The 27303-nt window shown below is 37.0% G+C and overlaps 1 protein-coding gene across 11 annotated transcripts; it reads left to right on the top strand.

Moving 5' to 3' along the window:
• LOC106085169 (apolipoprotein D) lies at nt 1-21695 on the top strand. 11 transcript variants are annotated; one of them, XM_059370107.1, is made up of 6 exons: nt 47-85; nt 206-338; nt 6221-6594; nt 17434-17588; nt 17687-17759; nt 21184-21695. In XM_059370107.1, exons 3-6 carry the CDS (start codon nt 6424-6426, stop codon nt 21454-21456), a joined length of 672 nt encoding a protein of 223 aa, XP_059226090.1. In that variant the 5' UTR covers nt 47-85; nt 206-338; nt 6221-6423; the 3' UTR covers nt 21457-21695. The 11 variants fall into 11 exon arrangements, with proteins under 11 accessions (XP_013104717.1, XP_013104718.1, XP_013104714.1 ...); XM_059370108.1 differs by having other exon boundaries at nt 59-81; XM_013249263.2 differs by lacking the exon at nt 206-338 and having other exon boundaries at nt 1-81.
• The last annotated feature ends 5608 nt before the right edge of the window (nt 21696-27303 follow it).

The raw sequence follows: 27303 nt of genomic DNA, 5'->3' as shown, positions 1-27303 counted from the left end.
TTACACCCAGCAGCATGTCGCAGTCAGTCTAAGCCGAACACTCGTCTCAACAACTACCTCTTCGAATTCGGGGAAAAAGAAGTCGGTAAAATCGTTGTCTACCACACCACCTCACTGAGTCACACATAGTCGTCGATGGTGATCGCGGGCATTTTATGCATTTTTTGATTTCTTGACAATTCCCGTCTACTTGGCTATTTTTCAGATACTACCGTGGAGTGCGAAAAAAATGTTTAAATGATTAAATAAAAGAGCCAATATTTTTAAGTGCGTGTTGTTGGTGTCTTAAGTGTGCGAATGAAATAAATTGAAAAACACACACACACACACAAATCAAAGTGAATAATAAAATCATTGTACCATAGGGAAGCTCCCAATTTATCTGTTAATTTATTTTCTTTGTGTGTGGACATAAGACCATCACTAATTGGTTGCATAAATGGAGTTTTACTAAAATCAAACCTAAAAAAAGAAGAAATTAAAAAAAAACCAAAATAATAATGAAAACAAAAAACCACAAAGTGCAGCATAAGAGTCTGCATTGTTATTTTCAATCGACTTAAAAAACATATTTTTTTAAGCGGGTAACTTTCGTAGAAAAACATTTCTGGTTTTAATAACCAAAGCGATTGTTGCCCATACTTAAAGAAACCCAAATGCTAAAAATTGCATAAAAAAGGCGTAAATTGAGTGAAATTTTTTAACATTTTTATGTCAAAAGCTACACAAAAAAATCGTCTGTCCGTCTGTCACTCCCTCCAACTGGCTCGTATATATGGACAGTGTGGCCTAATCCATTTAGCCAACCACTCACATTCATGTCTGGCCATTTTGCCTTTGGGGTGTGTTGGCTGCTTGTTTGGGACTGTGCATTGCATTGCTGCCCCACATGACGTTGCATTGAATACACTTCCGTGTTTTTCCTCAGTTTTTTTTTCTTCCTTTTTGGCTTTGCCCAAAAACCCAAAATGCGTGAGGAACTAAAATGTGTATGAATAAAATTTTATTCACAAACTCGCTTCATAATTTCAATTTATTAAACAATGAATTCAACACATATTCGCCCATAACATTTTGCGTGCTTTGCATTATAAACCTCATGGCACATTATGCGCTTGCAAGCAGCGCAGCATTGCAACGTACTATTAATGCAGTGAGGGATTTATGGGTTTATGAGTGGTGAATGACTTGTAGTGAAATGTAAGGCATAGGCATTCATTGACACTTTAAATAGGTCTATTAGAATAATTTTGAAATACAAGTAAGAACGTGCTAAGTTCGGCCGGGCCGATCTATGGTGGAGGGTATATCCACCACCATGGATCGCATTTGTCGAGTTCTTTGCGCACCATCTCTTTTTAGGCAAACAAAGAATAATGGGAAAGAATTCTTATTCTTATTATTATGTTAATTTGAATAATTTGAAGAACAAGGCTACCTACGCTTTCTTTGTAGATTTCTCATCTGCTTTCGATCTGATCCCCAGAAACAGCTTATTTTATAAATTGTCAAGCTATGGACTCTCTACGAAGATTGTGCGGATATTGCAACTATTGTATGAAAATACTACGAGTAAAATCTGGGACGGAAATGCATTCTCAGATTACTTTTCGGTGGAAACAGGAGTGAAGCAGGGTTGTACACTCAGCCCAGTACTGTTTTCTTTATATGTTAATGACTTACCCGATTCTTTACCAGGAGGTGTGAACGTAGCAGATACTAACATTAAAGTTCTTTTGTATGCAGACGACATTGTCATTCTGTCTGAAACTGCAGAAGGGTTACAAGATATGATTAACGTTCTTGAGGAGTATTGTTTGACATGGAGTCTGAAGGTAAACCTTGCCAAATCTAAGATACTTATTTTCCGGAAGGGCACAAGAGTCGCTAGAAACTTGAATTGGCGGTTTGGGAATCAGAATATCGAAATTGTGAATAGTTACACTTACCTTGGTGTCGAATTAAGTTACAACTTATCTTTTAGAAAACATCTTCAGAACAAGCTCACTGCGTCTAAAATGGCGATAAATTCTACTTGGTCAAGATATATTAATCACCCAAAAATATCGAAGGCTAATAAACTTAAAATTTTTGAATCGTGTTCAAAGTCTATAATGTGTTATGCCGCAGAAATTTGGGGATGTGTAAGATATGAGGACGTGGAGAAATTGTTTAGATTCTTTATTAAGAAAATGTTATATCTGCCTAACAATACGCCTAACTACATGTTATATCTGGAAACTGGATTCAATTCACTTTTCTGTTCTACATTGAAGACACATTTTTGCTACATTGACAGAGTACTCCAACTAGACTGTCGACGATTACCACGTATTCTTGCGCTGAAGATCATAGAACTGAATATGTCTTGGGCAGAAGAATGGTCCAATATATGCCAATCTCTACAATTTTCTTTGCACTACAACGCGACACATTTACCCTCGTACTGGAAAGAAGTTATAGAAATACTTAAATCAAAGGAGAGATTAGATTTTGAGGTTAGGGCAAAAGGCTCACAGTTCCATGACCTTTACCCACAGCTTGAATACACCAGGATACCGGAACTCACTGCGAACTTATCTTCACGTGCTACAAGTATCATTGTAAAGGCTAGAGGCGGGTTACTTAATTTAAATGCTAGATCTTTCAGAGACAATACCGATGGCGTTTGCTCAATTTGTAACACAGACGAAACCGAGAACACCTTCCACTTTATCGGCTCGTGCCCAATATACACAAATCTCAGAATTATTTACTTTAATAAGCCCACACTTAATGTAAACGAAGTAATAAGCATATTGAATGGCACGAATTTTTTATCTCTATACAAATATTTAGAAAATTGTATTAAATATAGAAACTTTATACAAAATGAATTTAACTTTTAAAATAGCACTTTCTCTCTTTTATAGTCTCCAATATGTAAACAACTTTATATAACATAGATTAACATACTATAATCAGCCAACCTTTGGTAATATCAATGAATTATATGGCTAACAGCATTCTTGCTATGCCAGCTTTATAGATTTACAACAACACTGAATTTCAAACCTCTATCATTGTGTACTCAAAAATCTATTAATAAATAATAATAATAAGAATTCTTATGCTATTGGAGATATATCAAGTTATAGTCCGATTAGTTGCAATTTTTGCCCATGAACATTCCACTAAGGAACAGGGGCAAACTTCTCACATATCAATGAGTGCAGTCCGATTCAAGTTTAAGCTCAATGATAAGGGGCCTCCCTTTTATACCCGAGTCCGAACGGCGTGCCGTTGACACCTCTTTGGAGAGAAGTTTTACATGGCATAGTACCTCACAAATGTTGCCAGCATTAGGAGGGGAAAACCACAGCTGAACATTTTTTTCTGATGGTCTCGCCAGGATTCGAACCCAAGCGTTCAGCGTCATAGGCGGACATGCTAACCTCTGTGCTACGGTGGCCTCCGATTCGTACCATAAGTAAATTGAATGTTGAAGGCCACTGTAGAAGTCATTGACTAATATTTCAGTCCATTCGGATAAGCATTGCGCCTTGTATGGGCTGAAGAAGCATGTTCGGGAGATCGGTTTATATGGGAGCTGTATCAGGCTATAGGTCGATTAAGACCATATTGGACACGTATGTTGAAGGCCGTTGTACAAAATTTCAGCCAAATCGGATAAGAATAGCGCCCTCTCGAGGCTTTAGAAGTCAAGATCCCACATCGGTTTATATGGCATGAACCGATTTGGCCCATTTACAATCCCAACAGACCTACACTAATAAGAAGTATTTGTGCATCGGTTTCATCGGTTAATAAGGCAGCTATATCAGATTAACTATCAATATGAACCATATTTATCGCTGTTGTTGCAAATCATAACAAAATACTTCATGCTAAATTTCAGCTAAAACGGATAAGAATTGCGCCATCTAGTGGTTGACAGCTATATCTGTTTATACATCGATTTGATCCATATTTGGCACAGTTGTTGAAAGTCATAACAAACAACTTTATGCGAAATTTCAGCCAAATCGGATGAGAGTTGTGCCCTTTATGGGCTCAAGATGTCAAGATCCAAGATCGGTTTACAAAACAGCTATATCAGGCTATAGACCGATTTCAACCATATTTGGCACAGTTGTTGAAAGTCATATCAAACAACTTCATGCAAAATTTCAGCCCAATCGGATGAGAATTGCGCCCTCTATTGGCTCAAGAAATCTAGATCCCAGATCGATATATATGGCATCTATATCTGGTTATACACCGATTTGATCCATATTTAACACAGTTGTTGGAAGTCGTAACAGAACACTTCATGCAAAGTTTCAGCCAAATGGGATAAGAATAGCGACCTCTAGTGGCTCAAGAAGTCAAGACCCAAGATCGGTTTATATGGCAGCTATACCTGGTTATACACCGATTTGATCCATACTTGGCACAGTTGTTGGAAGCCATAACAAACAGCTTCATGCTAAATTTTAGCCAAATCAGATAAGAACTGCGCCCTCTATTGGTTCAAGAAGTCAAGATCCAAAATTGGTTTATTTGACAGCTATATCTGGTTATAAACCGATTTCAACCATACATGGCAAAGTTATTGGAAGTCATAACAAACAACTTCATGCAAAATTTCAGCCAAATCGGATGAGAATTGCGCCTCCTATTGGCTCAAGAAGTCAAGATCCAAGATCGGTTTACAAAACAGCTATATCAGGCTATAGACCAATTTCAACCATATTTGGCAAAGTTATTGGAAGTCATAACAGAACACTTCATACAAAATTTTAGCCCAATCGGATGAGAATTGCGCCCTCTAGGGGCTCAAGAAGTCAAGATCCAAAATTGGTTTATTTGACAGCTATATCTGGTTATACACCGATTTGATCCATACTTGGCACATTTGTTGGAAGTCATAACAAAAAACTTCATGCGAAATTTCAGCCAAATCGGATAAGAATAGCCACCTTTAGTGGCTCAAGAAGTCAAGATCCCACATCGGTTTATATGACAGCTATATCAGGTTATCTATCGATTTGAACAATATTTATCGCAGTTGTTGGAAGTCGTAACAGAACACTTCATGCAAATTTTCAGCCAAATGGGATGAGAATTGCGCCCTCTAGAGGCTCAAGAAGTCAGGATCCAAGATCGGTTTATATGGCAGCTATATCAGGCTATAGACCGATTTAAACCATATTTGGCAAAGCTATTGGAAGTCATAACAGAAAACTTCATGCAAAATTTCAGCCAAATCGGATAAGAATAGCGACCTCTAGTGGCTCAAGAAGTCAAGATCCCAGATCGGTTTATATTGCAGCTATATCAGGTTATGGACCGATTTGAACCGTACTTCATGCATTTGTTGGATATCATAACAAACAACTTCATGCGAAATTTCAGCCAAATCGGATATGAATAGCGACATCTAGTGGCTCAAGAAGTCAAGACCTCAGATAGGTTTATACGATAGCTATATCAAAACATGGACCGATTTTGCCTATTTAAAATCCCAACCGACCTCCACTAACAAGAAGTATTTGTGCACAATTTCAACCGGCCGACTTTACTCCTTCGAAAGTTAGCGTGCTTTCGAAAGACAGGCGGACGGACGGACATGGCTAGATCGACTTCAAATGTCATGACGATCAGGAATATATATACTTTATGGGGTCTCAGACGAATATTTCGAGTAGTTACAAACAGAATGACGAAATTAGTATACCCCCATCCTATGGTGGAGGGTATAAAATTTGCATTTAATAGGGTTATAATTTACCCTCATGAAGAATAGCATTTCCTCTACATATGAGTGCGTTTTTTTTTCTTTCTCCCCCACACATAAATGAACATAAAAGGGGAAAATTGGCTATCATAAAAAGGCAAAGCGGCAAATGTGAGTGTGTTTTTTTTTCAAAAATATGCCTATAAATTCCCATAGTTGATGAGGAAATAGTTTATTAACTATTTCCAAACCACCATATTCAGTAACACACGTACACTACGTAGTAGTTTGCCAACTTTTTTGTTTGAAATTTTTGCTCATAGTAAAGTGAATTTATTTATTTTGTTTATTTTTGTGATTATTTTGAACAGCAATACATATGACACCGCTGTCTGTGGTGTCACTATTGGAATTATTAATTAATCGATTTGTATTTGTTTCTTGTGTCTTGTGTCTCTCTCGTAAACTTCCATCGAATTTGTGCATAACCACCGCAAGAAGACTAAGCCAAACGCTCTAGCGTTAGTTTTTTTCTATATAAACCAAACAAACAAAAGCGAAAAAATTGCAAAAAGAAGCTAAAATACACAAAACATATAAACCTAAAATATTTGCAATAAATTGAAGAAATAAACAGTGTTTTGAACCCTGTTTTTGTGTTTTTGCTCACTCTCGGCATAGTTGTGAATATTTAATTTAGCATTATGTTGAAACGCTTGGCCTCCTCTTCATTGTATGCTTCAGCGTCAAGAAAAACGCTTCTTGAAATCGCTTTGACGTTGTGCTTGTTTTTGCTGTTGATGGACTCTACATGGGCGGTGGGCTTTGGACGTTGTCCCAAATATCCTTCAATGCCAAAATTTAATATGAGCAGGGTAAGTATGAAAGACAATTATGAGAAAGTAAGTTTAAGTATTTACACCCTACATCACCATAGTGGTACAGGGTATTATAACGTAGTGCATTTTTTTGTAACACCCAAAAGGAAGAGAGTTAGACCCATTGATAAGCATACCGATCGACTCAGAATCACTTTCTGATTCGAGTTAGCTATGTCCGTCTGAAGTGATGCCAAGCGTACTACAAAAGGATAAGACAAGTAAAAGCGTTCTAAGTTTGGCCGGGCTGAATCTTATATACCCTCCACCATGGATCGCATTGGTCGAGCTCTTGCCACGGTATCACTTTTTAGGCAAACAATGATAAAAGAAAAGAATTGCTATATTATTGAAACAATATCAAGTTATGGTTCGTTTCGGACCATAATTGAACTGAATATTGGAGAACATAGTAGAAGTCATTGTGTAAAATTTCAGCCAAATCTAGTAAGAATTGCGCACTTTAGGGACTGAAGAAGTCAAATATGGAGATCGGTTTATAGGGGAGTTGTATTAGGCTATAAACCGATTCATGCCATACGTATGTTAAAGGTCATGGGAGAAGCCGGAATTTCAGCCAAATAGGATAATAATTGCGCCCTCTAGTGGCTCAAGAAGTCAAGATCCCATATCGGTTTATATGGCAGCTATATCAGGTTATGGACTGATTTGAACTATTCTTAGCACAGTTATTGAAAGTTACAACAAAACACCTCATGCAAAATTTCAGCTTAATCGTATAAAAATTGCGCCCTCTAGTGGCTCAAGTAGTCAAGACAAATCGGCTTATGTGGCAGCTATATCAGGTTATGGACCGATTTGAACCATTCTTAATACAGTTGTTGAAAGTCATAACAAAACACCTCATGCAAAATTTCAGCCAAGTCGGATAGGTATTGCGCCCTCTAGAGGCTCAAGAAGTCAAGACCCCAGATCGATTTATTTGGCAGCTATATCAGGTTATGGACCGATTTGAACTAGTCTTGGCACAGTTATTGGAAGTCTTAACAAAACACCTCATGCAAAATTTCAGCCAAATCGGATAGGAATTGCGCCCTCTAGAGGCTCAAGAAGTCAAGACCCCAGATCGGTTTATATGACAGCTATATTAGGTTATAGACCGATTTCAATCATACTTAGCACAGTTATTGGAAGTCATTATAAAACACTTCATGCAAAATTTCAGCCAAATCGGATAAGAATTGCGCCATCTAGATGCTCAAGAAGTCAAGACCCCAGATCGGTTTATATGACAGCTATATTAGATTATAGACCGATTTCAACCATACTTATCACAGTTATTGGAAGTCATAATAAAACACCTCATGCAAAATTTCAGCCAAATCGGATAAGAATTGCGCCCTCTAGAGGCTCAAGAAGTCAAGACCCCAGATGGGTTTATATGACAGCTATATCAGGTTATGAACCGATTTCAACCATACTAGGCACATTTATTGAAGGTCATAATAAAACACGTCGTGCAAAATTTCAGCTTAATCGGATAATAATTGCGCCCTCTAGTGGCTCAAGAAGTTAAGACCCCAGGTCGGTTATATGACAGCTATATCAGGTTATGGAAAGATTTGAACTATTTTTGGCACAGTTGTTGGAAGTCATAATAAAACACCAAAAATTTCAGCCAAATCTGATAAGAATTGTGCCCTCTAGCGGCTCAAGAAGTCAAGATCCCAGATCGGTTTATATGGCAGCTATATCAAAACGTTCACCGATATAGCCCATTTATAATGCCAACTGACCTACACTAATAGGAAGTATTTGTGCAAAATTTCAAGCGGCTAGATTTACTATTTCGAAAGTTAGCGTGTTTTCGACAGACAGGCGGACGGACGGACGGACAGATGGACATGGCTAGTTCGACTTAAAATGTCATGACGATCAAAAATATATATTTTTTTTATGGGGTCTTAGACGAATATTTCGAGGAGTTACAAACAGAATGACGAAATTAGTATACCCCCATCCTATGGTGGAGGGTATAAAAAAGTATAACATTTTGTAAAAAAAATAGTAAAGAAGCACTTATTTCGATTTTTTGATTTTGGAAATGTGCGTACAAAGTTTTAAGGAAAAAACGTGGTCTAGTGTTACAACTGTTCTTAAAATAAGTCAAAATTAAGATTTCATTGCAAAACTTTTTTGTTCTTCGCACGGCGATCGCCCAACGGTTGATTCTGCCAGTGCTGTTTTTATGTATAGGCAGTGACCTATACAACATGCGTCGTGCCATTCGTTTGGTTTGTCCGTTTGCGCTTTCTCTCTTTGGTCTGAAAATCTTATTGAGATTCCATTGCAGGATATTGTCCGGCTTTATCTTGCAATGGACAATATCCTGCCGTGTGAAGAACAAAACAGTTTTGCAAAAGATTTTTATGTAAAAAGCACTAAATCTAGTGCGAAAAGCGCCAAGTTGGCATCACTGTTCGTCTATCAGTCTGTCTGTGTGTGTTAATTTGTGTACAAACTACAGGTCGCAATTTTTTTGTTCGTTCGATTTGGACTAAAATGGCAATAATTTGGTCATTTGCTTAACAATTATCACGACATTTAGTAGGAGGGATTTTCTTATGACACCCAACAGTTCTGGCGAATTGCATGAAATCAATTCAGATTTAGATATAATCCCATATACTCGTACGTGGAAGCTATATTTAAATCTGAACCGATTTCTATGAAATTCACCTCTGTCACAGACAGCGAAAGTAATTTCTTTACAAATGTGTTGGACATGGGTGCGTATGTTTCATTTCGAGAATTATGCCGTACATCATACGCCACCTTGTTCACTCAGCTTATATTGTATAAAAATCAATTAGTGTTTGTTGGTTTGTTTGTTTGTCTGTTCCGTATAGACTCAAAAAAGGCTTAACCGATTTTCTTGAAATTGCATAATGATCCTGGGGTAAAAAAAGGGAACTAAATTTTTTGATATCTTAAGGAAGGGGGGGGGGCTCCCCTTACCCTAATTTTCAGAAACGCCAGATGAGATGGGTGGTGCGATTTAAGCGAAATTTTGTATGCTAAAAAACCTAACCTAACCTAAAAACAAAAATTTGGTATCGAAATTTCGGATAGGGTATCCAGGACCCCACTTCCAAAAACCCACCAAATATATATATAGACCAATCACGACTATATGGGACTCAAAAGAAAGGTATTTGATAGTAAAATACGATCTATATCAAAATGTGGGATCAATTATTTGGGGGACCATGCCAGCCTCCAAAACACCTCTAAATCAGACATATTTATCGACCATGGCAATATGGGACTCAAATTAAAGGTTTTTGAGAGTAGGATACGAATCTGATATCAAAATGTGGGACCAAGTGATTGGGGGCCGCCTCTCCACCAAAAACCACCCCAGAGAGGATAAGTTTACCGACCACAGCAATATGGGGCTCAAATGAAAGGTGTAGAACACGAATCTGATATCAACATTCTCCATAACAAAACCCAATTAGAACATATTTGCTGACCATTGCAATATGGGGCTTAAATAAAAGGAATTTTAGAGTAGAACACGAAGTCACTCAGTGGACGACCCCTTTCCCCAAAACACCACCCGAAATTGGACATTTTTGCCGACTATGCAAATATGGGTCTTAAATGAAAGATATTTGGGAGTACAGCTAGAATTATGATTAAAGAGCGTCTCGAAAAAATAAAATTTGGTGGCAAAAATTTCACAAAACAGTACCGAAAGTGGGAAAAATTATACGTTTAGTACCACAATTGGTACTTTTTGGTACCTTGTTTGTTGCATAGGGCGAACGGGTAGAGCTAGAACTTCGAAATGTATCTTAAATGATTGTTGTTCAGAAATAAAGTAGGTAGATAGAAACAAGTAAAAGCGTGCTAAGTTCGGCCGGCCGAATCTTATAAACCCTCCAGCATTGATCACATTTCTCAAGTTCTTTCCCAGTATCTCTTTTTAGACAAACAAAGCAATAAAGGAAAGAATTGCTATGTTAATTGAATTGAGTATTGGAGACCACAGTAGAAGTCTTTGTGTAAAATTTCATTGAAATCGAATAGGAATTGGACCTTTTAGGGACTGAAAAAGTAAAATAGGGAGATTGGTTTATAGCGAAGCTGTATCAGGCTAAAGACCGATTCAGATTATATTTGACACGTATATTGAACGTCATGGGACCATATCAGCCAAATCGGATAATAATTGAGCCCTCTTGAGGCCCAAGAAGTCAAGATCCCAGATTGGTTTATATGGCAGCTATATCAGGTTATGGACCGATTTGATCCATATTTGGCACAGTTGTTGGAAGTCATAACAAAACACCGCATGCAAATTTTCTGCCAAATCGGATAGGAATTGCACCCTCTAGTGGGTTAAGAAGTTAAGATCCAAGATCGGTTTATATGACAGCTATATCAGGTTATACACCGATTTGATCCACATTTGGCACATTTGTTGAAAATCATAACACACAACTTCATGCGAAATTTCAGCCAAATTGAATAAGAATAGCGACCTCTAGTGGCTCAAGAAGTCAAGATCCCAGATCGATATATATGGCAGCTATATCAAGTTATAGAGCGATTTCAACCATACTTGGCAAAGTTATTGAAAGTCATAACAGAACACTTCATGCAAAATTCCAGCCAAATCGGATAAGAATAGCGACCTCTAGTGGCTCAAGAAGTTAAGTTTTAAGATCGGTTTATGTGGCAGCTATATCAGGTTATAGACCTATTTCAACCATATTTAACACAGTTATTGGAAGTCATAGCGGAACAAGTCGTATAAAATTTCATTGCAATCGGATAAGAATTGCGCCCTCTAGAGGCTCAAGAAGTCAAGATCCCAGATCAGTTTATATGACAGCTATATCAAAACATGGACCGATATGACCCATTTACAATCTCAACCGACCTACACTTATAAGAAGTATTTGTGCCAAATTTCAAGCATTTATGGGCTTCACACCCTTTATCGGGAGATCGGTCTATATGGCAGCTATGACTAAATATAGTCCGATCTGAACCATATTTGGGTCAGATGTCGGGTGGTTTAAATTAATCTACGATTTCAAATGTCAGCGAAATCGGGTAATAAATTAAGCTTTTATGGGCTCCACACCCTTTATCGGGAGATCGGTCTATATGGCAGCTATGACTAAATATAGTCCGATCTGAACCATATTTGGGTCAGATGTCGAGAGGCCTAAAAATACTCACTGTTTCAAATTTCAGCAAATCAGATGAAAAACAAAGCATTTATGGGCATTAGACTCGTTATCGGAAAATCGGTCCATATAGCAGCTATATCCAAATATGGCCCGAATTGGCCCGTTCACGAACTTAACCAGAGTGCATCAAAAATACATATCTGTGCCAAATTTCAGCTCAATATTTTAATTTTTGAAGCCTGTAGAGTGATTACAACAGACGGACGGACAGACGGATTGATGGATAGACGGACAGACACACTTTGAAGGGTTGGAAATTGATTTTTCGATGCGTTGCAAACGCAATGACTAAATGAATATACCCCCTATCCTACGGTGGTGGGTATAAAGAAAATTGAGGTATTTTTACCAATTTCAATGTAACAAGAATTTTGGCAATTTTCAATTTTGAAAAAATGTGAGGTGGCCCCTCCCCCCCCCCTCCAAAATAAAATCCTGGCTACGTCCCTGATGGGTGCTATATCAGGTTATAGACTGATTTGGACCGTATTTGGCACAGTTGTTGGAAGTCTTAATAGGACACCCCATGCAAAATTTCAGTCAACTCGGAATTGCGGCTTGTAAGGACTAAAGAAGTCAAAACGGGAGTTCGGTTTATATGGAAGCAATACCAGGTTATAGACCGATTTAGGCCGTACTTCGCACAGTTGTTGGAAGATACAATAGAACACTATCTGGACCGATTAGGCCCATTTGCAATCCCCAATGACCTATATCAATAAGAAGTATCTGTGCAAGATTCCAAGCGGTAAGCTTTACGCCTTCGACTGCTATCTTGATTTCGACAGACGGACAAGGCTAGATCGTCTCAGAGTGTTGAGACGATCCAGAATATATGTATATACTTTAAGGGGTCTTATATCCAAATTTCAAGGTGATTACTTTACTTACTTTAATTGTTCCACTAGCCGAACGTGGAATAGCCTTCCAAGCGCCTAGATCTTCTGCGCTCATTTCAAAAATCTCTGACACCAAGTTTCGAGGTGTCTCCCACCACTTTATCTTTCCATCCGGCTTTTGGTCTTCCCGGTTTGCGGGTACCACCGTGTTTGCCTTCAAAAGACTTCTTTGCTGGAGCTTCTTCATCCATTCTGACAACATGACTTAGGCAACGCAGCCGTTGTATTTCGATGCGTGTAACTATGCTATTGTCGTCATACAGCTCGTAGTTCAAACGTCGCCTATATTCTCCATTAACGCAAACTGGTGCATATATTTTACGAAGAATCTTTTTCTCGAAAACTCCAAGCACTGCCTCATCTGCTTTAACAAGTACCCATGCTTCAGAACCATATAACATCACGGGTATTTCAAGGTGATACAAACGGAATATTGAGATTAGTATACCCCCATATTTTTGAGTCATCTTCCGGAGTTGTTGTTGAGCTTTTACTATTCTAACACACTTTCTGTATGACGAGTATTTCGACCTCGTATGTCTGTAGCACTTATCCGTAGTATTGGAGCTGCCAATCCCTGTAGGTAGGATTCCACCTTACATTTAAAAGCCATTTTCAAAATGAGCAGCTAAAACAATTCATTTCTCAATGCGCTTTAAAAGGGCATTGTGTTCTTAAATTGGCATCTCGCAAAATCTTCTTGGAACATTAAAGTTGTAATTCTAGTTTTGACAATTGGCAGTCTTTTTTGTGTTGTAAGCAAAATGATTGGCTATAATGTGATTTTGTAAAAAACACTGCGAAATGTTTCGAAGGCAAAGAAAACTGGTTTGAAAACACCAATTAAGAAACATGCAAGAAAAATCTTGGTTTCTGTTCTTGTATCATACATACATACATATGTATGTAGCTTTGTATTGACAATGAACTGGGTGAATGGGCCATTCAGCAGTTATTAAATACACCTGGCAATCAATGTGGTTACCAAAAAGGTCAAACAATGAAAGAACATGAGAGGAAGGAAGATGAGAATGAGTTTTTGTAATAATTTTAGATTTTATTTGTTAAAAGAGCAAAGGGTTTAATTAGATATAAACATTTATGTTATTTATTTTAAATTTTATTATGAATAAAAAATTTTTATGATTAAATCAATTTATAAAACTGTTTAGTTGGTCCGAGTCAATTACACAATTTTTGTTTGTTTGTTTTTTTTTTTAACATAAATAAGAGGTTTCTTACCCTATTTAAGTTTATTTTGAATATATTGTTACCCATTTTTTGAGTTAATGTTGACTTATAGTATTGCCTTACTTTGATCAACTTTCACATAATTAGCATTCTGAATGCATTTTGTTTGTATTTCTTTTGGTTAGCTGAACAAACAAAAACGCAATAATTCCGAGAAAATAAATGCAGTTGCCAGTGTAACCCATTAACCATTGTCCATTATTCAATGACCAATATGGAGAATATGGGGCAAAGTCAAAAAATCAACACGATAACAAGAACAACAACTCAATGAGTTCAAACAACAATGGAGCTTACTCGAGTCTAGCACTGCAATTGTTGTTGCTCTTGTTTTAATGGGCATAAATTATGGTGTGACTAAAGTCAAACACTCGACTTGCATCAATTGAAAAAAAAAACAAGCATCTCATATTGCCAGACAGTTACTAACAAATGAATGTATTGCATAGAATAGAGAAGTAAACTCACTCTTACTTTTTGTTATACCCATTATGGTTTCTCTCACACCCCCACCCCCCAAGTGGTGTACGTAAATTAAAGAATCTTATATTGCCAAACAGTTACTGCGTAGAGCATGTTAGTATAAAGCAGTCAATTCACTGTCACTTTTTGTAATCCCCATCAATCATTTGCTCACATTCTTCTTTTCATTAAGTGACGTTCGTAAATTGAAGAATTGCATGCCACATTGTCATGCTGTAACTAACAAACGAGAGCGTAAAGCAGATTAGAGAAGTAAACTCACTCTCACATTTGATAATCTCAGTCAATCTCTTGCCCACACTCCCCCTTTTAAAAAGTGGTCTTTGATCTTTAACACAGAATCATGCATGCACCAATACAATTACCCCTTGTTAATTAAAGTTTGTAATTGAGATGCTTGTTGTTATTCTATGTCGTTATCTTGCTGATCATGTTTAAGATAATCACATGTAAGCGATGATAGCTTAAATCAGTTTAGTTTGCTATAAACGAATATAAACTGTCCTTTAAATTTAATTTTAAATTAATTTATTAGCCCTAAGGTGAATTTTATGAGCATCACCATCGATGTTTGAATCAATGATGGGTATTTTCTATAGTGACTGTAAGGCTCTTCACAGTGGGTTAAATTTTTTTCAAGAATTCATATAGCTAACTATGTACACAGAAAAAATATTCAGATAATTTTTTTAATTAAAAAAAAAAAATTGAAAATAAAAATGTTTTCAATTAAAAACTGAATTTAATCAATAATTTTTTTAATTAAATCCGGATTTTTTTCGATTACCATGGTGATTGAAATTTTGGCAATTTTCAATTAAAAAATTTATTGATTCAATAATTTTTTTTATTGAATCAGAACTTTTTCCAACTACGATCGTTATTGAAATTAAATTAAAAAATTAATTGATTCCACCATTTTGTTAATTGAATCTAATCTTATATTTCAATTACGATCATGATTGCAAAAAAATAAATTTATTCAATATTTTTTTTAATTGAATCTTTAAAAATTTTATATATAAAATGTGATTGAAAATTTAATCTTTACCAATTAAACAATAACAGACTAGACCACAATTTTTTTTTTGTCATTTAATTCGTTTGTCAATTGATTCCAAAACAGCTGATTTTATAGAGGGAAAATAGCTGTTCTCAATGAACGCAAACGAATCTAGTAACAAAAAGAAAAAAAAAAATGTTAGTGGTCTAGGCAATAAGTTCTTTTAATCATGTTTTAATGGAATAGAATATTATGACAGTCCGTTTTTGAGTTTTCTTCCCGAATGCATGTAATTCATAAAGTTACTGCCTCGCTACTCTTTTTTTATAGTTTCAAATACAATATTTTCCGTTTCATTTTTGGAAAACCCCCAGGAGGTGTTTTGTTTCTAAGGTGTGATCATGTGCCCAAACATAAATCTCAAAATCATGTTACAGGAGTTTACATATGTGAACCATGTTTCATCGAAATCAAGGATTCACCTTATACAGCGCGTTAAAATTTCAGGGAAATCGGATAAAAAATAAAGCATTTATGGGCATTAGACCCTTTATCGGCAGATCGGTCTATATATCAGCTTTATCCAAATATGGTCCGATTTGACCCGTTCAAGAACTTAACCAGCGTTCATCAAAAATACGTATCTGTGCTAAATTTCAGCTCAATCTCTCAAATTTTGAAGGTTGTAGAGTGATTACAACAGTTTTACGACGATCCGGCAGATCGGTCTTTTACGACGATCCGAAATATATATACATTGTAGGGTCGTAAATGGATAATTCGATGTGTTGCAAACGGAGTGACTAAATGAATATACCCCCTTTCCTATGGTGGTGCGTATAAAAATGCGAAAATCGAACATACGTAACTTACGAAATTTATTTTTTGGGTATCAAAAGTTTGTCGCTGAACTTAACGCTAACTTTTACTTGTTTTTTCAAAACTTCTATCTCCTTCAAGATTATTTAATTTACTTGCTACCCCACTTAGGGCCCCCCACGTACAGTGAAAGTTGCGCTCGCTAGCAAGTAGCTCCATTTCGTAAAATTATTCTGCTACATGTTAACGCTCTCGTAATCTGTTCTTCTGCAATTATTATTGCACGTGAATCGTGGCCCTTAAAGGAGCGTCGTTCGTTCGTTTGCATGAAAAAACAGCCGATTATAAGTGTCGGGTACTTAAAAAGATGCCAACAAGTGAAAGAGAGAGAGAGAGAAAGAGAGCTTAAGTTTGACAATGCGATATTCAATTATATATCAATTGGCGAACAAAAACCTTTAAAATTCGAATAGTAATTTTGTTAGTTTATTTTTAATTATTTTAATAAAACTCCATCCCATTGTGCAGCAATGGTGTTCATGATTTTCTCTTTGTTGTTCATAATGACTTTGAACTATATTTTTGTGCAGATTCACTTCATACCTAAACTGGTTGGAGAGGGGCTAGCCCAGCCTTTGTGTGTATGCTTGTGAGTGTGTGTGTGCGTGTGTGTTAGTTTTGTTGGCGGCAAAGGTATTTTTAATGATAATGAAGATTATGATGCTGCTGGCATGCGGCCACCAATCTTTAGCCACAGCGGTAAATGGTAATGAAGATCTCCCCCTCGTCGTTGTTAATGATCAAGTGACGATGACAATATAAACATAGACCGGCATTTGTAGGTTTTCAAATCATCATCGCTGTCAAATTAAATGTAAACGACCTTAGCATTTAAACAAAAACACAAAAAGAGAGACCCTCCCCCAAAAAAGCTTGAGGTTAAATGATCTCAAAGAATTAAGTTATTAAGCGAAACGAAATGAAATCACTGGCCACTCAAAATGTTTGCTGGGCTATAATAGAGTAGCGTTAGTTATGGTTTTTATCGATTCATTCATTTATATACTGACTTGAGCTACTAACTGATGGAATAGCTGTTACTACCAATTAATTGATTTGTTGTTATTGTTTATTTTTTCTGTTTATGTTTCAGGTTCTGGGTCAATGGTATGAGGTTGAACGTTCATTTTATTTGCCAGAAATAGCCTCGGGCTGTACCACTTTGGAGTTCCAGCCATTACATCGAGAAGAACTCTCAAAATTCAACAACTTCAAATTGGAAGTGGCCATCAAGACCATAAATCGCATGTAAGTGGTCTCTGTGAAGAATGTCTGGTGTTTAATGGAAATATACTGTGTTTGAATTTTTTTTCTTGTTTTCGTTTTTGCTTTCATTTTTGTTTTAGTACTGGCAATCCTTCGGTAAATTTGGGCTATGCTACACCGGAAAATCGAAAGTCATCTATAATGGATTTTAAGGTAATTTTAGAGGCCAACAAATCTTTGTGATAATATGAACAACAACTAAATGGGTTCAAACAGCAATAGAGCTTACTTGAGTATAGCAGTGTAATTGTTGTTGCTCTTTGTTGTAATTGGCATAAATTATGGCGTGACTAAAAAATCAAACACTCAACGTTTGTTAGTAGAAGAGTAACTTTTCACATTACCAGAGATTGTTGCCAGTATTTACGGTTCCTTGTCCCTAAATTTCGTATCCTTTGTTCCCAAAATCCCCAATATTAGATAAATTTCCCCAAAAAACTTCTTTAAACAGTTTTGAGTGGAATTTTATAAAATTTAAATGCAATATTTTTTATACCCACCACCGTAGGATAGGGGGTATATTCATTTTGTAATTCTGTTTACAACACATCGAAATATGCATTTCCGACCCTATATTCTTGATCAGCGTAAAAATCTAAGACGATCTAGCCATGTCCGTCCGTATGTCTGTTGAAATCACCCTACAGTTTTTAAAATTAAAGATATTGAGCTGAAACTTTGCACAGATTCTTTTTTGTCCCTAAGCAAGTTAAGTTCGAAGATGGGCTATATCGGACTTTATCTTGATATAGCACCCATATAGACCGATCCGCCGATTTAGGGTCTTATGCCCACAAAAGCCACATTTATTACCCGATTTTACTGAAATTTGGGACAGTGAGTTGTATTAGACCCTTCGACATCCTTCTTCAATTTGGCCCAGTTTGGTCCAGATTTGAATATAGCTGCCATATAGAAAGATCTCTCGATTTAAGGTTTTGGGCCCATAAAAGGCGCACCGGTACAGTCAGGAAATAAATCATAATTGTGGGTGCTGGTACGGCCTTTCAGATATTTCACCCCAATGTGGATATCCGATTGGTGCTCTACTCTCAAATACCTTTATTTTGAGCCTAATATGGGCGGTAAATATGTACGATATGCAGATATCTATGGGGGTGAGATGGACCCCCATATATCAGATTCGTGCAAGTCGCAAATACCTTTCATTTGGACCCCTTATTATCATCATTGGTTTATACTTCCATTTGGCGGGCTTTGGAGGTGGGGCGGCCCCCCTAGATATCCTACCTACGAAATTTCTGTTTTTGAGTATTTATGAACAAACCATTGGATTGCCCAAAAAGTAATTGCGGATTTTTCATATAGTCGGCGTTGACAAATTTTTTCACAGCTTGTGACTTTGTAATTGCATTCTTTCTTCTGTCAGTTATCAGCTGTTACTTTTAGCTTGCTTTAGAAAAAAGTGTAAAAAAAGAATATTTGATTAAAGTTCATTCTAAGTTTTATTAAAAATGCATTTACTTTCTTTTAAAAAATCCGCAATTACTTTTTGGGCAACCCAATATATAATATTTATGTATGTGGTTTAGGGGGAGTTTATGAGGTGAGGCGTCCCTGAAACACTTGATATCAGATTTGAGCCCCTTTTTGCCATAATCCATAAATATGTCCAGTTTGGGTGGGGAGCCACTCACGCACTTAGCCCTAGAAAAAATATCAGCATTGTGCTTTACTCTCAATTTTTTTTATTTGAGCCCCAATTGTCATTGGTTTAGGAGGAGTTAAGGGGCCTCAAAATTATATATAAAATTCCCTCTGAAACATCCTTTCATTTGAGTACAATATATTCTCGGTCGTCCTGCATGACACATTGGAGTTGTAGAAAGTAGAAGGTCCGTCTCCCCAACGCTAAGACCCAAAAGACTATTTATTTGAGTTCTTTAATGTCGAGATCTACATGTCTGGCTGAACGGCAGTTCGTGACCCAGATACTTGAATCTTTTTATCAACATTAGATTCCAACTCTACTGTCATAGAACTTTCATTTATGTATATCAGATTCGTAGTCAACTCTCAAAGACCTTTTATACCCATTTTGTGACGCTAGACATGCCTGTTTTGACCTTGGACCAAATTCTTTTAACAGATGTGTACTCAAACACTCCAAACACCTTTCATTTGATACCCATATTGTCCCAATCGTTAAATATGTGCTGCTGTGGGGTTTTGGTGTGTGGGGCGCCTCAGACACCAAGGAATAGATTTTTATATTCGTACTCTACTCTTAAATACCTTTCATTTGATACCCATATTTCCCAAAGCGGTAAAAGTGTCCTATTGGGTGGTGTTTTTGGGGGTGGGGGACCCCCAAGAAAATTTAAAGGGAAATTTGTATAGCAAATTTGTACTCAACTCTTAAATACCTTTCATTTGATACCCATGTTGTTCCAGTTGGTAAACATGTCCGTTCGGGTGGGTTTTTAGAGTGGGCGTCCCGCCAGGTTATTTGACCCCAAATTTTATACCAATTTCGTGTTTTTGGGGTACCATGAGGTGGAATACAAAATTTCGCTTAAATCGGTGCTCCCATCTCCGAGAATTGGCGTTTTTGAGTATTGGTGTAAGGAGGAGGGCCCGCCTCCCCGTTGGATTTTTGAGTCTATACGGAACAGACAAACAAACAAACAAAGCGCAACAATTTAATTTTTATATAATAGATGTATTAATATAAATGTGTACTTAGTTTTCCAATTAATACTAGGACCTACAATTCCTCACAAAGCAGTACATCCAACATTACGGCACGGGTTATGGTTAACCCATCGCCATAATATTTCGTATTTAGCTTATTGGGATCAAAAGGAATTAAATGGGGGACATGTATGCGTTAAAAATAATACTTTGTGTTTTCGGAACACTCTAATGTACAGTTTACACAAAAATTATTAAGAAGACCAATTCAAATTATTAAAATTATCAAAATATATGAAAATTTTAAACCAAAAATGCATCTCCAAAAAAATCCTCAATTTTCGATTGAAATCCCCGCCAAATCCTTAAATTAAGCATCTCGTCCCTATTTTTGAAAAACACCAATTTGTGGAAAAATTCCTAATATGGGCAACACTGTTGCTCGACAGTAACTAACAAACGACTGCGTAGAGTAGAAGAGCAAACTTTCTCTCTTTTTTGATAATCCCCGCCAATGTCTTTTTCGCACTCCCGCATGAAGAATAAACTCTCTCTCTCTCACGTTTGATAGCCAATCTCTCTTTCGCACTCTCGCATTTAATAATGAACGTCAAGTTCGCGAATTAAAGAATAGCGTACCACATTGTCAAATTGTAACTAAAAAGCAAGCGGGTAAAATAGAGTAGGATAGTAAACTTACTCATTCACTCTCACTCTTGTTATTCCCTTCAATCTCTCGCTTACCCTTCCCCCTTTTAATAAGTGGTATTTGATCTTTAACAAACAACTAGGCATAGGCCTAACCACTTGTTTCTTAGATTTTCTTTTTTGCTTTCATTTTTAGTTATCGGTAATACATCGATGCATTTGAGCTATGCGACCTAACTATAACATGTTCCTTTTCTTCATCTTCTATTTTCAGTTCAATACACGCTTTCCAGATGTCATAGCCCGGCTGCTGCCAGGTTCAGGAAAATATCAAGTCCTCTATTCGGACTATGACAATTTTGCCATATTGTGGTCATGCGGTAGCCTTGGCTCTTTAGGCTACTCCGATCAAATTTGGGTATTTGGTCGTACACGTGATTTTCCCGTTGAAACGCGTGCAAAAATCTATGATGCCCTAAAGAAGTTGGGTCTGGAACCGGATCGTTTGGTGTTGAGCAAGAATAAAAACTGCCCCAAGACGCTGTAGAAAAGGCAGCTGCAAACAAATTACAAGTGTAGTTTAAACTTAAGGCCTCTCTATTTAAGATTCATTCATCAAAAATAGTATACACAACACAACATAGCCACATATAAAGCATATGTTTGTTTGTGTGTAGGCATAGTTATTATTTGTATTCTGTATTGTACTATATTCAATTTAGAATAGGTTACTGTGATACGCCTCTACCTGGACCATTTAATAAAAACAATTGCCAAAATTTGAAAAAAAAATTGCTTTTATTTTTAAAATAAGATGCGAATGTTTAATATGATCGCAAAAAGGATGGAAACTTTAAATTTGCTCTCATCGTAAGAAGAATAACTAGCAAGTAAAAACATGCTGAGTAGTCCTATGTGCCCCGTTATGACACCAAAAGCTATACTGACCTCGTTCTTACTTCCTTTCAGTAATCCCCTCGTCCTCTCACGATGCGGAACACCCCATAGGATTTTCGCCGTCCTTCCAACTGTTTCGCTGTTCCGAAGTGTTAAATGCGCGTTTATGGCCCACTCCCTTAACTCGGACCGCGTCGATCCGAAAGGCTTCGGGTTGACCAAGGTTATTAACGGCAGTCCTCTGGCCTTCACTGCCAAATCGTCTGCCCTTTCAATTCCCTTTACTCCGTTATAGCCCGACATCCAAACGATGCGGATTTTGCCATCCTCAGAGAAGGCGTTAATCTCCTTCTTACACTGCTAAACTGTTCGTGACCTTACCCTGCTGGTTGTTATTTCGCTAATGGCCCTTTTACTGTCCGTAATAATGTTCACAATCGACGTCCTCGCGTTAGTATCACACCACCTCACGCATTCCGTGATCTCCCGGATCTCCGCCTGCAGGACCGTATTGTGGTCAGGCGGTCTAAAACCGATCTCAGTCCCTGGGTTCGCAATGTAGACCCCAGGCCCACTCTGTCCCCTAGCTTTGATCAAAGACTGTGTCGCTGACAGCAATGCCACGCACTCGACCTCAAGTCTCATCTGAGATATTCGATCGGAAACCTCTTCCCTTCCTTCCAGGTTTACATCGCCTCGCAGTAGCTGCCTCACACTTAATCTGAATGTTAAAATATCAGGTCCAAATTATGTCCAATATGGACCACATTTCATAGGAATGAGTAGGGGTCCACCAAAACTCACTGTGCCAATTTTCGTCCAAATAGGATTAAAAATGATCCTCTTATGGGCTCAACACTCTATATCGGTAGATTGGTCTATAGGGCAGCTATATCCAAATATAGATCTATCTGGGCCACATTTGAAAGGAATGGGAGGAGGTCTTCTAGAACTCACTGTGCCAAATTTCATCGAAATCGAGTAATACATAGATCTTTAATGGCTTTAATACCCTATAAACAAACGGAATGAATACACAGAAAAAAATAAAAATCGATTTCAACCGCGAAATCAATTGATCCAATTAATTTTTAATTGAAACTACTTCAATCACGAAAATGATGACATCAATCACAGTTTTTTAAAAAGGTGATTGAGGAGGCCACCGTAGCGCAGAGGTTTGCATGTACGCCTATGACGCTGAAGGCCGGGGTTCGATTCCTGGCGAGACCATCAGAAAAAATTTTCAGAGGTGGTTTTTCCCTTCTGATGCCGGCAACATATATGAGGTACTATGCCATGCAAAACTTCTCTCCAAGGAGGTGTCGCACTGCACCACGCCGTTCGGACTAGGCTATAAAAAGGAGGACCCTTACCATTGAGCTAAAACTTGAATCGGATTGCACTAATTGATATGTGAGAAGTTTGGCCCTGTTCCTTAGTGGAATGTTCATGGGAAAAAATTAAATTTTTGATTGAAATTTTCAAAACTTTAAAAAATGATTGAAATTTTTGATATTTTTAATGAATTTTTTAATTGATTCAATTAAAAAAATGATTGAAATTTCCGAAATATCCAATTCATTTTTCAATTACAATAAAAAAGACAACATTTTCTATCATAATTGTATTTGACAAAAAAGATCGTATACAATTAAAAAAAGTGCTTGAATCAATTAATTTTTTAAATTAAAAATGACAAAAACTTTAATCAAAAAATGTTTGATTGATTGATTAATTGAAATTTTCATTCACAATCGTAATTGAAAAGAAGTTAATTAAACAAAATATTTAATCAATAAATTATTTTTATTGAAAATTTCCCAAATTTCTATCACGATTTCAATTAAAAATAATCCGGATTCAATTAAAAATATGATTGATTTATTTAATGTTTTAATTAAAAACACTTTTATTTTCAATTAAATTTTGAATTGAAAAAAAGTTTGTGTTTTTTTCTGTGTAGATTAGTATACCTCAAACACTATTAGATAAACGTCATAGCTGTCAAAACAAAGTCGTGTAGGTTTTGCATTTGTTTACTTTAAAGTAAAAGGTCCTCAATAAGCAAGATATTACCCTATACCCATAGACATTTCAATAATATGGGGTTTACGAACTTGAGGTGTTATTTTTAATATCTCGGTATGGTGCTGTAAGCGTGGTTGCATGGCGAAACAGTTGAAGATGGTCTCATTTAAACAACAACCAAAAATCATATGGTGCAATCCGCCATCTTGTCATCAAGCTGATCGACGTTTTGCCATACAAAGAAATTTATTTGCGTGTGTGTATACGAGTGCGTACATGAGCAGAGAATATGAGAGAAAGAAGATAACAACAAAGACAATGCAAATAAAAATCTGTCATCTTAATACCGTCAAACCTGGCCAGCTGTTAACAGCTGTTCACGTGAGACCTTTTTAAATCCACCTTGGCGTGGTCGTAGCCATTTGGCATACTTTTCATTAACCGCATACCTTTCTTTTTATTATGATATAAATAAACATCCGATCATTTATATCAAACAATTAAATTTTTCTTTGAATATCAAAATAACATCTCTTATTGAAAAGCCTTGTAGCATATCGTATGTACAATAGTTTGAATGTCGTGTTAGAAAAATAATAACAATAACAACAAACAACTGCGAACTTTATTCAAGCCAAGCTTCAAAGAGGGACCCTGTTTGATACAGACACACAAGCGACACCAAGCACCTAAATTAAACATCAAAAGATAACTGTAATGCTGAACGAAATATAATTTACGACGCTAGCTTACACCAGATGGCGCAAATAGTTAACTTAGCACAGTCATAAACCTTTGAAAATTTATTAAATGGCACCCAGTTGCTACAGAGTTGTTATACAAAGAAAAAAATTAACCTTCGCTGGTCCCAAGATATTTATGTACACTATAGTCCAACACCGACCTTGTGTAAAGAAAAATTAATGCAGACAACAAAATACAACATCCCCACCAACCAATTTTCCTCTTCAGTAGGCTCTTTAAAGAAGAAAAATATTGCCCCAAGTCAAACAACTGTTTCACTGAGAGTTGAATAAAGGCATGTGCCTGGCCATATGACCATACATTTGTACTACACGTACATATCAGAATGTGCTATATTCTGGTGTTTAATTTTTTTTTTAAATAAAATTAAAGCACAAAATATGTTGTAGATTAGAGTCTCACCTGGGTGGGTTTCGGACTACAACGTATTTATAAAAAAGAAAAATAAAAACCAACTCTTTAGGGAAATCAAGGTAAGTAATTGGTTACTATTTTCTTGTAGAGAAAACAAATTTAGCTTCTGACAAGAAAGCGATTTTTGATTTGATGATAATTTTATGAGTCATGAAAATCAAGTATCCCGCCCATGAGGTATTTGGATATGAAAGGTTTAGTAAAAGCCTAATAATTTCACAAGAAATCTTCCGAGGCGCTTGAATTGAGCATAAAACAAGTAAAAGCGTGCTAAGTTCAGCCGAGCCGAATCTTGGGAACCCACCACCATGGATTCTGCTAAAAAAAATTATACAAAATAAATATAGTTGAATTAAGCCACCGTAGCGCAGAGGTTGGCAAACCAGCTAAAATTAAAGCTTCTAGGAACCGAACATGGATGATCGAGAGACCGGTTTATATGGGAGCTATATCAGGTTTTAGACTGATATCGACCGTACTTAGCACCGTTGTTGGAAGTCGTAACAGAACACGACAATTTCTGTCAAATCGGAAAATTGCGGCTGTAAAGCTCAAGAAGTCAAATCGGGAAATCAGTTTATATGGGAGCTATATCAGGTTAAAGAGCGATTTGGACCCGACTTCACACTGTTGTTGAAAGTCATAACAGAACAGTATGTGCAAAATTTCAACCAAATCGGACAAAAAATACGACGTGCAAGGGCTCAATAAGTCAAATCGGGAGATCGGTTTATATGGGAGCTATATAAGGTTATAGACTGATTTGAACTGAATTTGGCACAGTTATTGGAAGTCATAACAGAATACTATGTGCAAAATTTCAGCAATATCGGACAAAAATTGCTGCTTCCACGGGCTCAAGAAGTCAAATCGGGAGTTCGGTTTGTATGGGAGCTATATCAGGTTATAGACCGATTTTAACCGGACTTGGCACACTTGTTGAAAGATATAAAAGAACAGTATGTGCAAAATTTCAGCCAAATCGGATAAAAATTACGACATGCAAGGGCTCAAGAAGTCAAATCGAGAGATCGGTTTAAATGGGATATATATCCAAATTTGAACCGATATGGCCCATTTGCAATCTCCAATGACATTTATCAATAGTAAATATCTGTAAAAAATTTCAAGCGACTAGCTTTATGCGTTAGACCTATATCGTAATTTCGACAGGCGGACGGACGGACATGGCTATATCGACTTGGAATGTGGAGACGATCCAGTATATATATACTTTATTGAGGGTTCTAGGGACTCAAGAAGTCAAATCGGGGGATCGGTTTATATGGGGCTATATCAGTTTATAGACCGACTAAGATCGTGCTTGGCATGGGTGTTGGAAGTCATAACACAAGTCTTTGTTCCAAATTTCAGGCAAATCGGATAAAAAGTGAAGCTTTAGGGGCTCAAGAAGTCAAATCGGGGGATCGGTTTATATGGGGGCTATATCTGTTTATATACCGGGTAGGACCATACTTGACAAGGATGGTGGAAGTCATAACTCAAGTCTTTGTTCCAAATTTCAGCCAAATCGGATGAAAATTGAGGCTTTAGGGGCTCAAGAAGTCAAATCAGGGGATCGGTTTATATCAGTTTATAGACCGACTAGGATCATATCTGAACCGATATGATGGTGTTTATACCCACCACCGAAGGATGGGGTATATTCATTTTGTCATTCCGTTTGCAACACATCGAAATATCCATTTCGACCCTATAAAGTATATTCTTGATCAGGGTCTTAGGCAAATAAAAGCCACATTTATAATACGATTTTGCTGAAATCCGAGACAGTGAGTTGTGTTAGGCCCTTCAACATCATTCGTCAATTTGGCTCAGATCGGTCCAGATTTGGATATAGCTGCCATATAGACCAATCTCTCGATTTAAGGTCTTGGGTCCATAAAAGGCGAATTTATTGTCCGATTTCGCCGTAATTTGGGACAGTGAGTTTTGTTAGGCCAATCGATAGCCATCTTCAATTTGGTCCAGATCGGTTTAGATTTGGATATAGCTGCCATATAGACCGATCCTCTGATTTAGGGTCTTGGGTCCATAAAAGGCCAATTTATTGTCCGATTTCGCCGAAACTTGGAACAGTGAGTTGTGTTAGGCCAATCGACAGCCCTCTTCAATTTGGCCCAGATCGGTTCAGATATGGATATAGCTGCCATATAGACTGATCCTCTGATTTAGGGTCTTAGGCCAATAAAAGCCACATTTATAATCCGATTTTGCAGAAGCTTTGGGACATTGAGTTATGTTAGGAACTTTAACATCATTCGTC

This window comes from Stomoxys calcitrans, chromosome 5, assembly GCF_963082655.1.
Source record: "Stomoxys calcitrans chromosome 5, idStoCalc2.1, whole genome shotgun sequence".
Lineage (NCBI taxonomy): Eukaryota > Metazoa > Arthropoda > Insecta > Diptera > Muscidae > Stomoxys > Stomoxys calcitrans.
The sequence above is the reverse complement of the archived record's forward strand: the minus strand, read 5'-3'. Positions and strand labels throughout refer to the sequence as shown.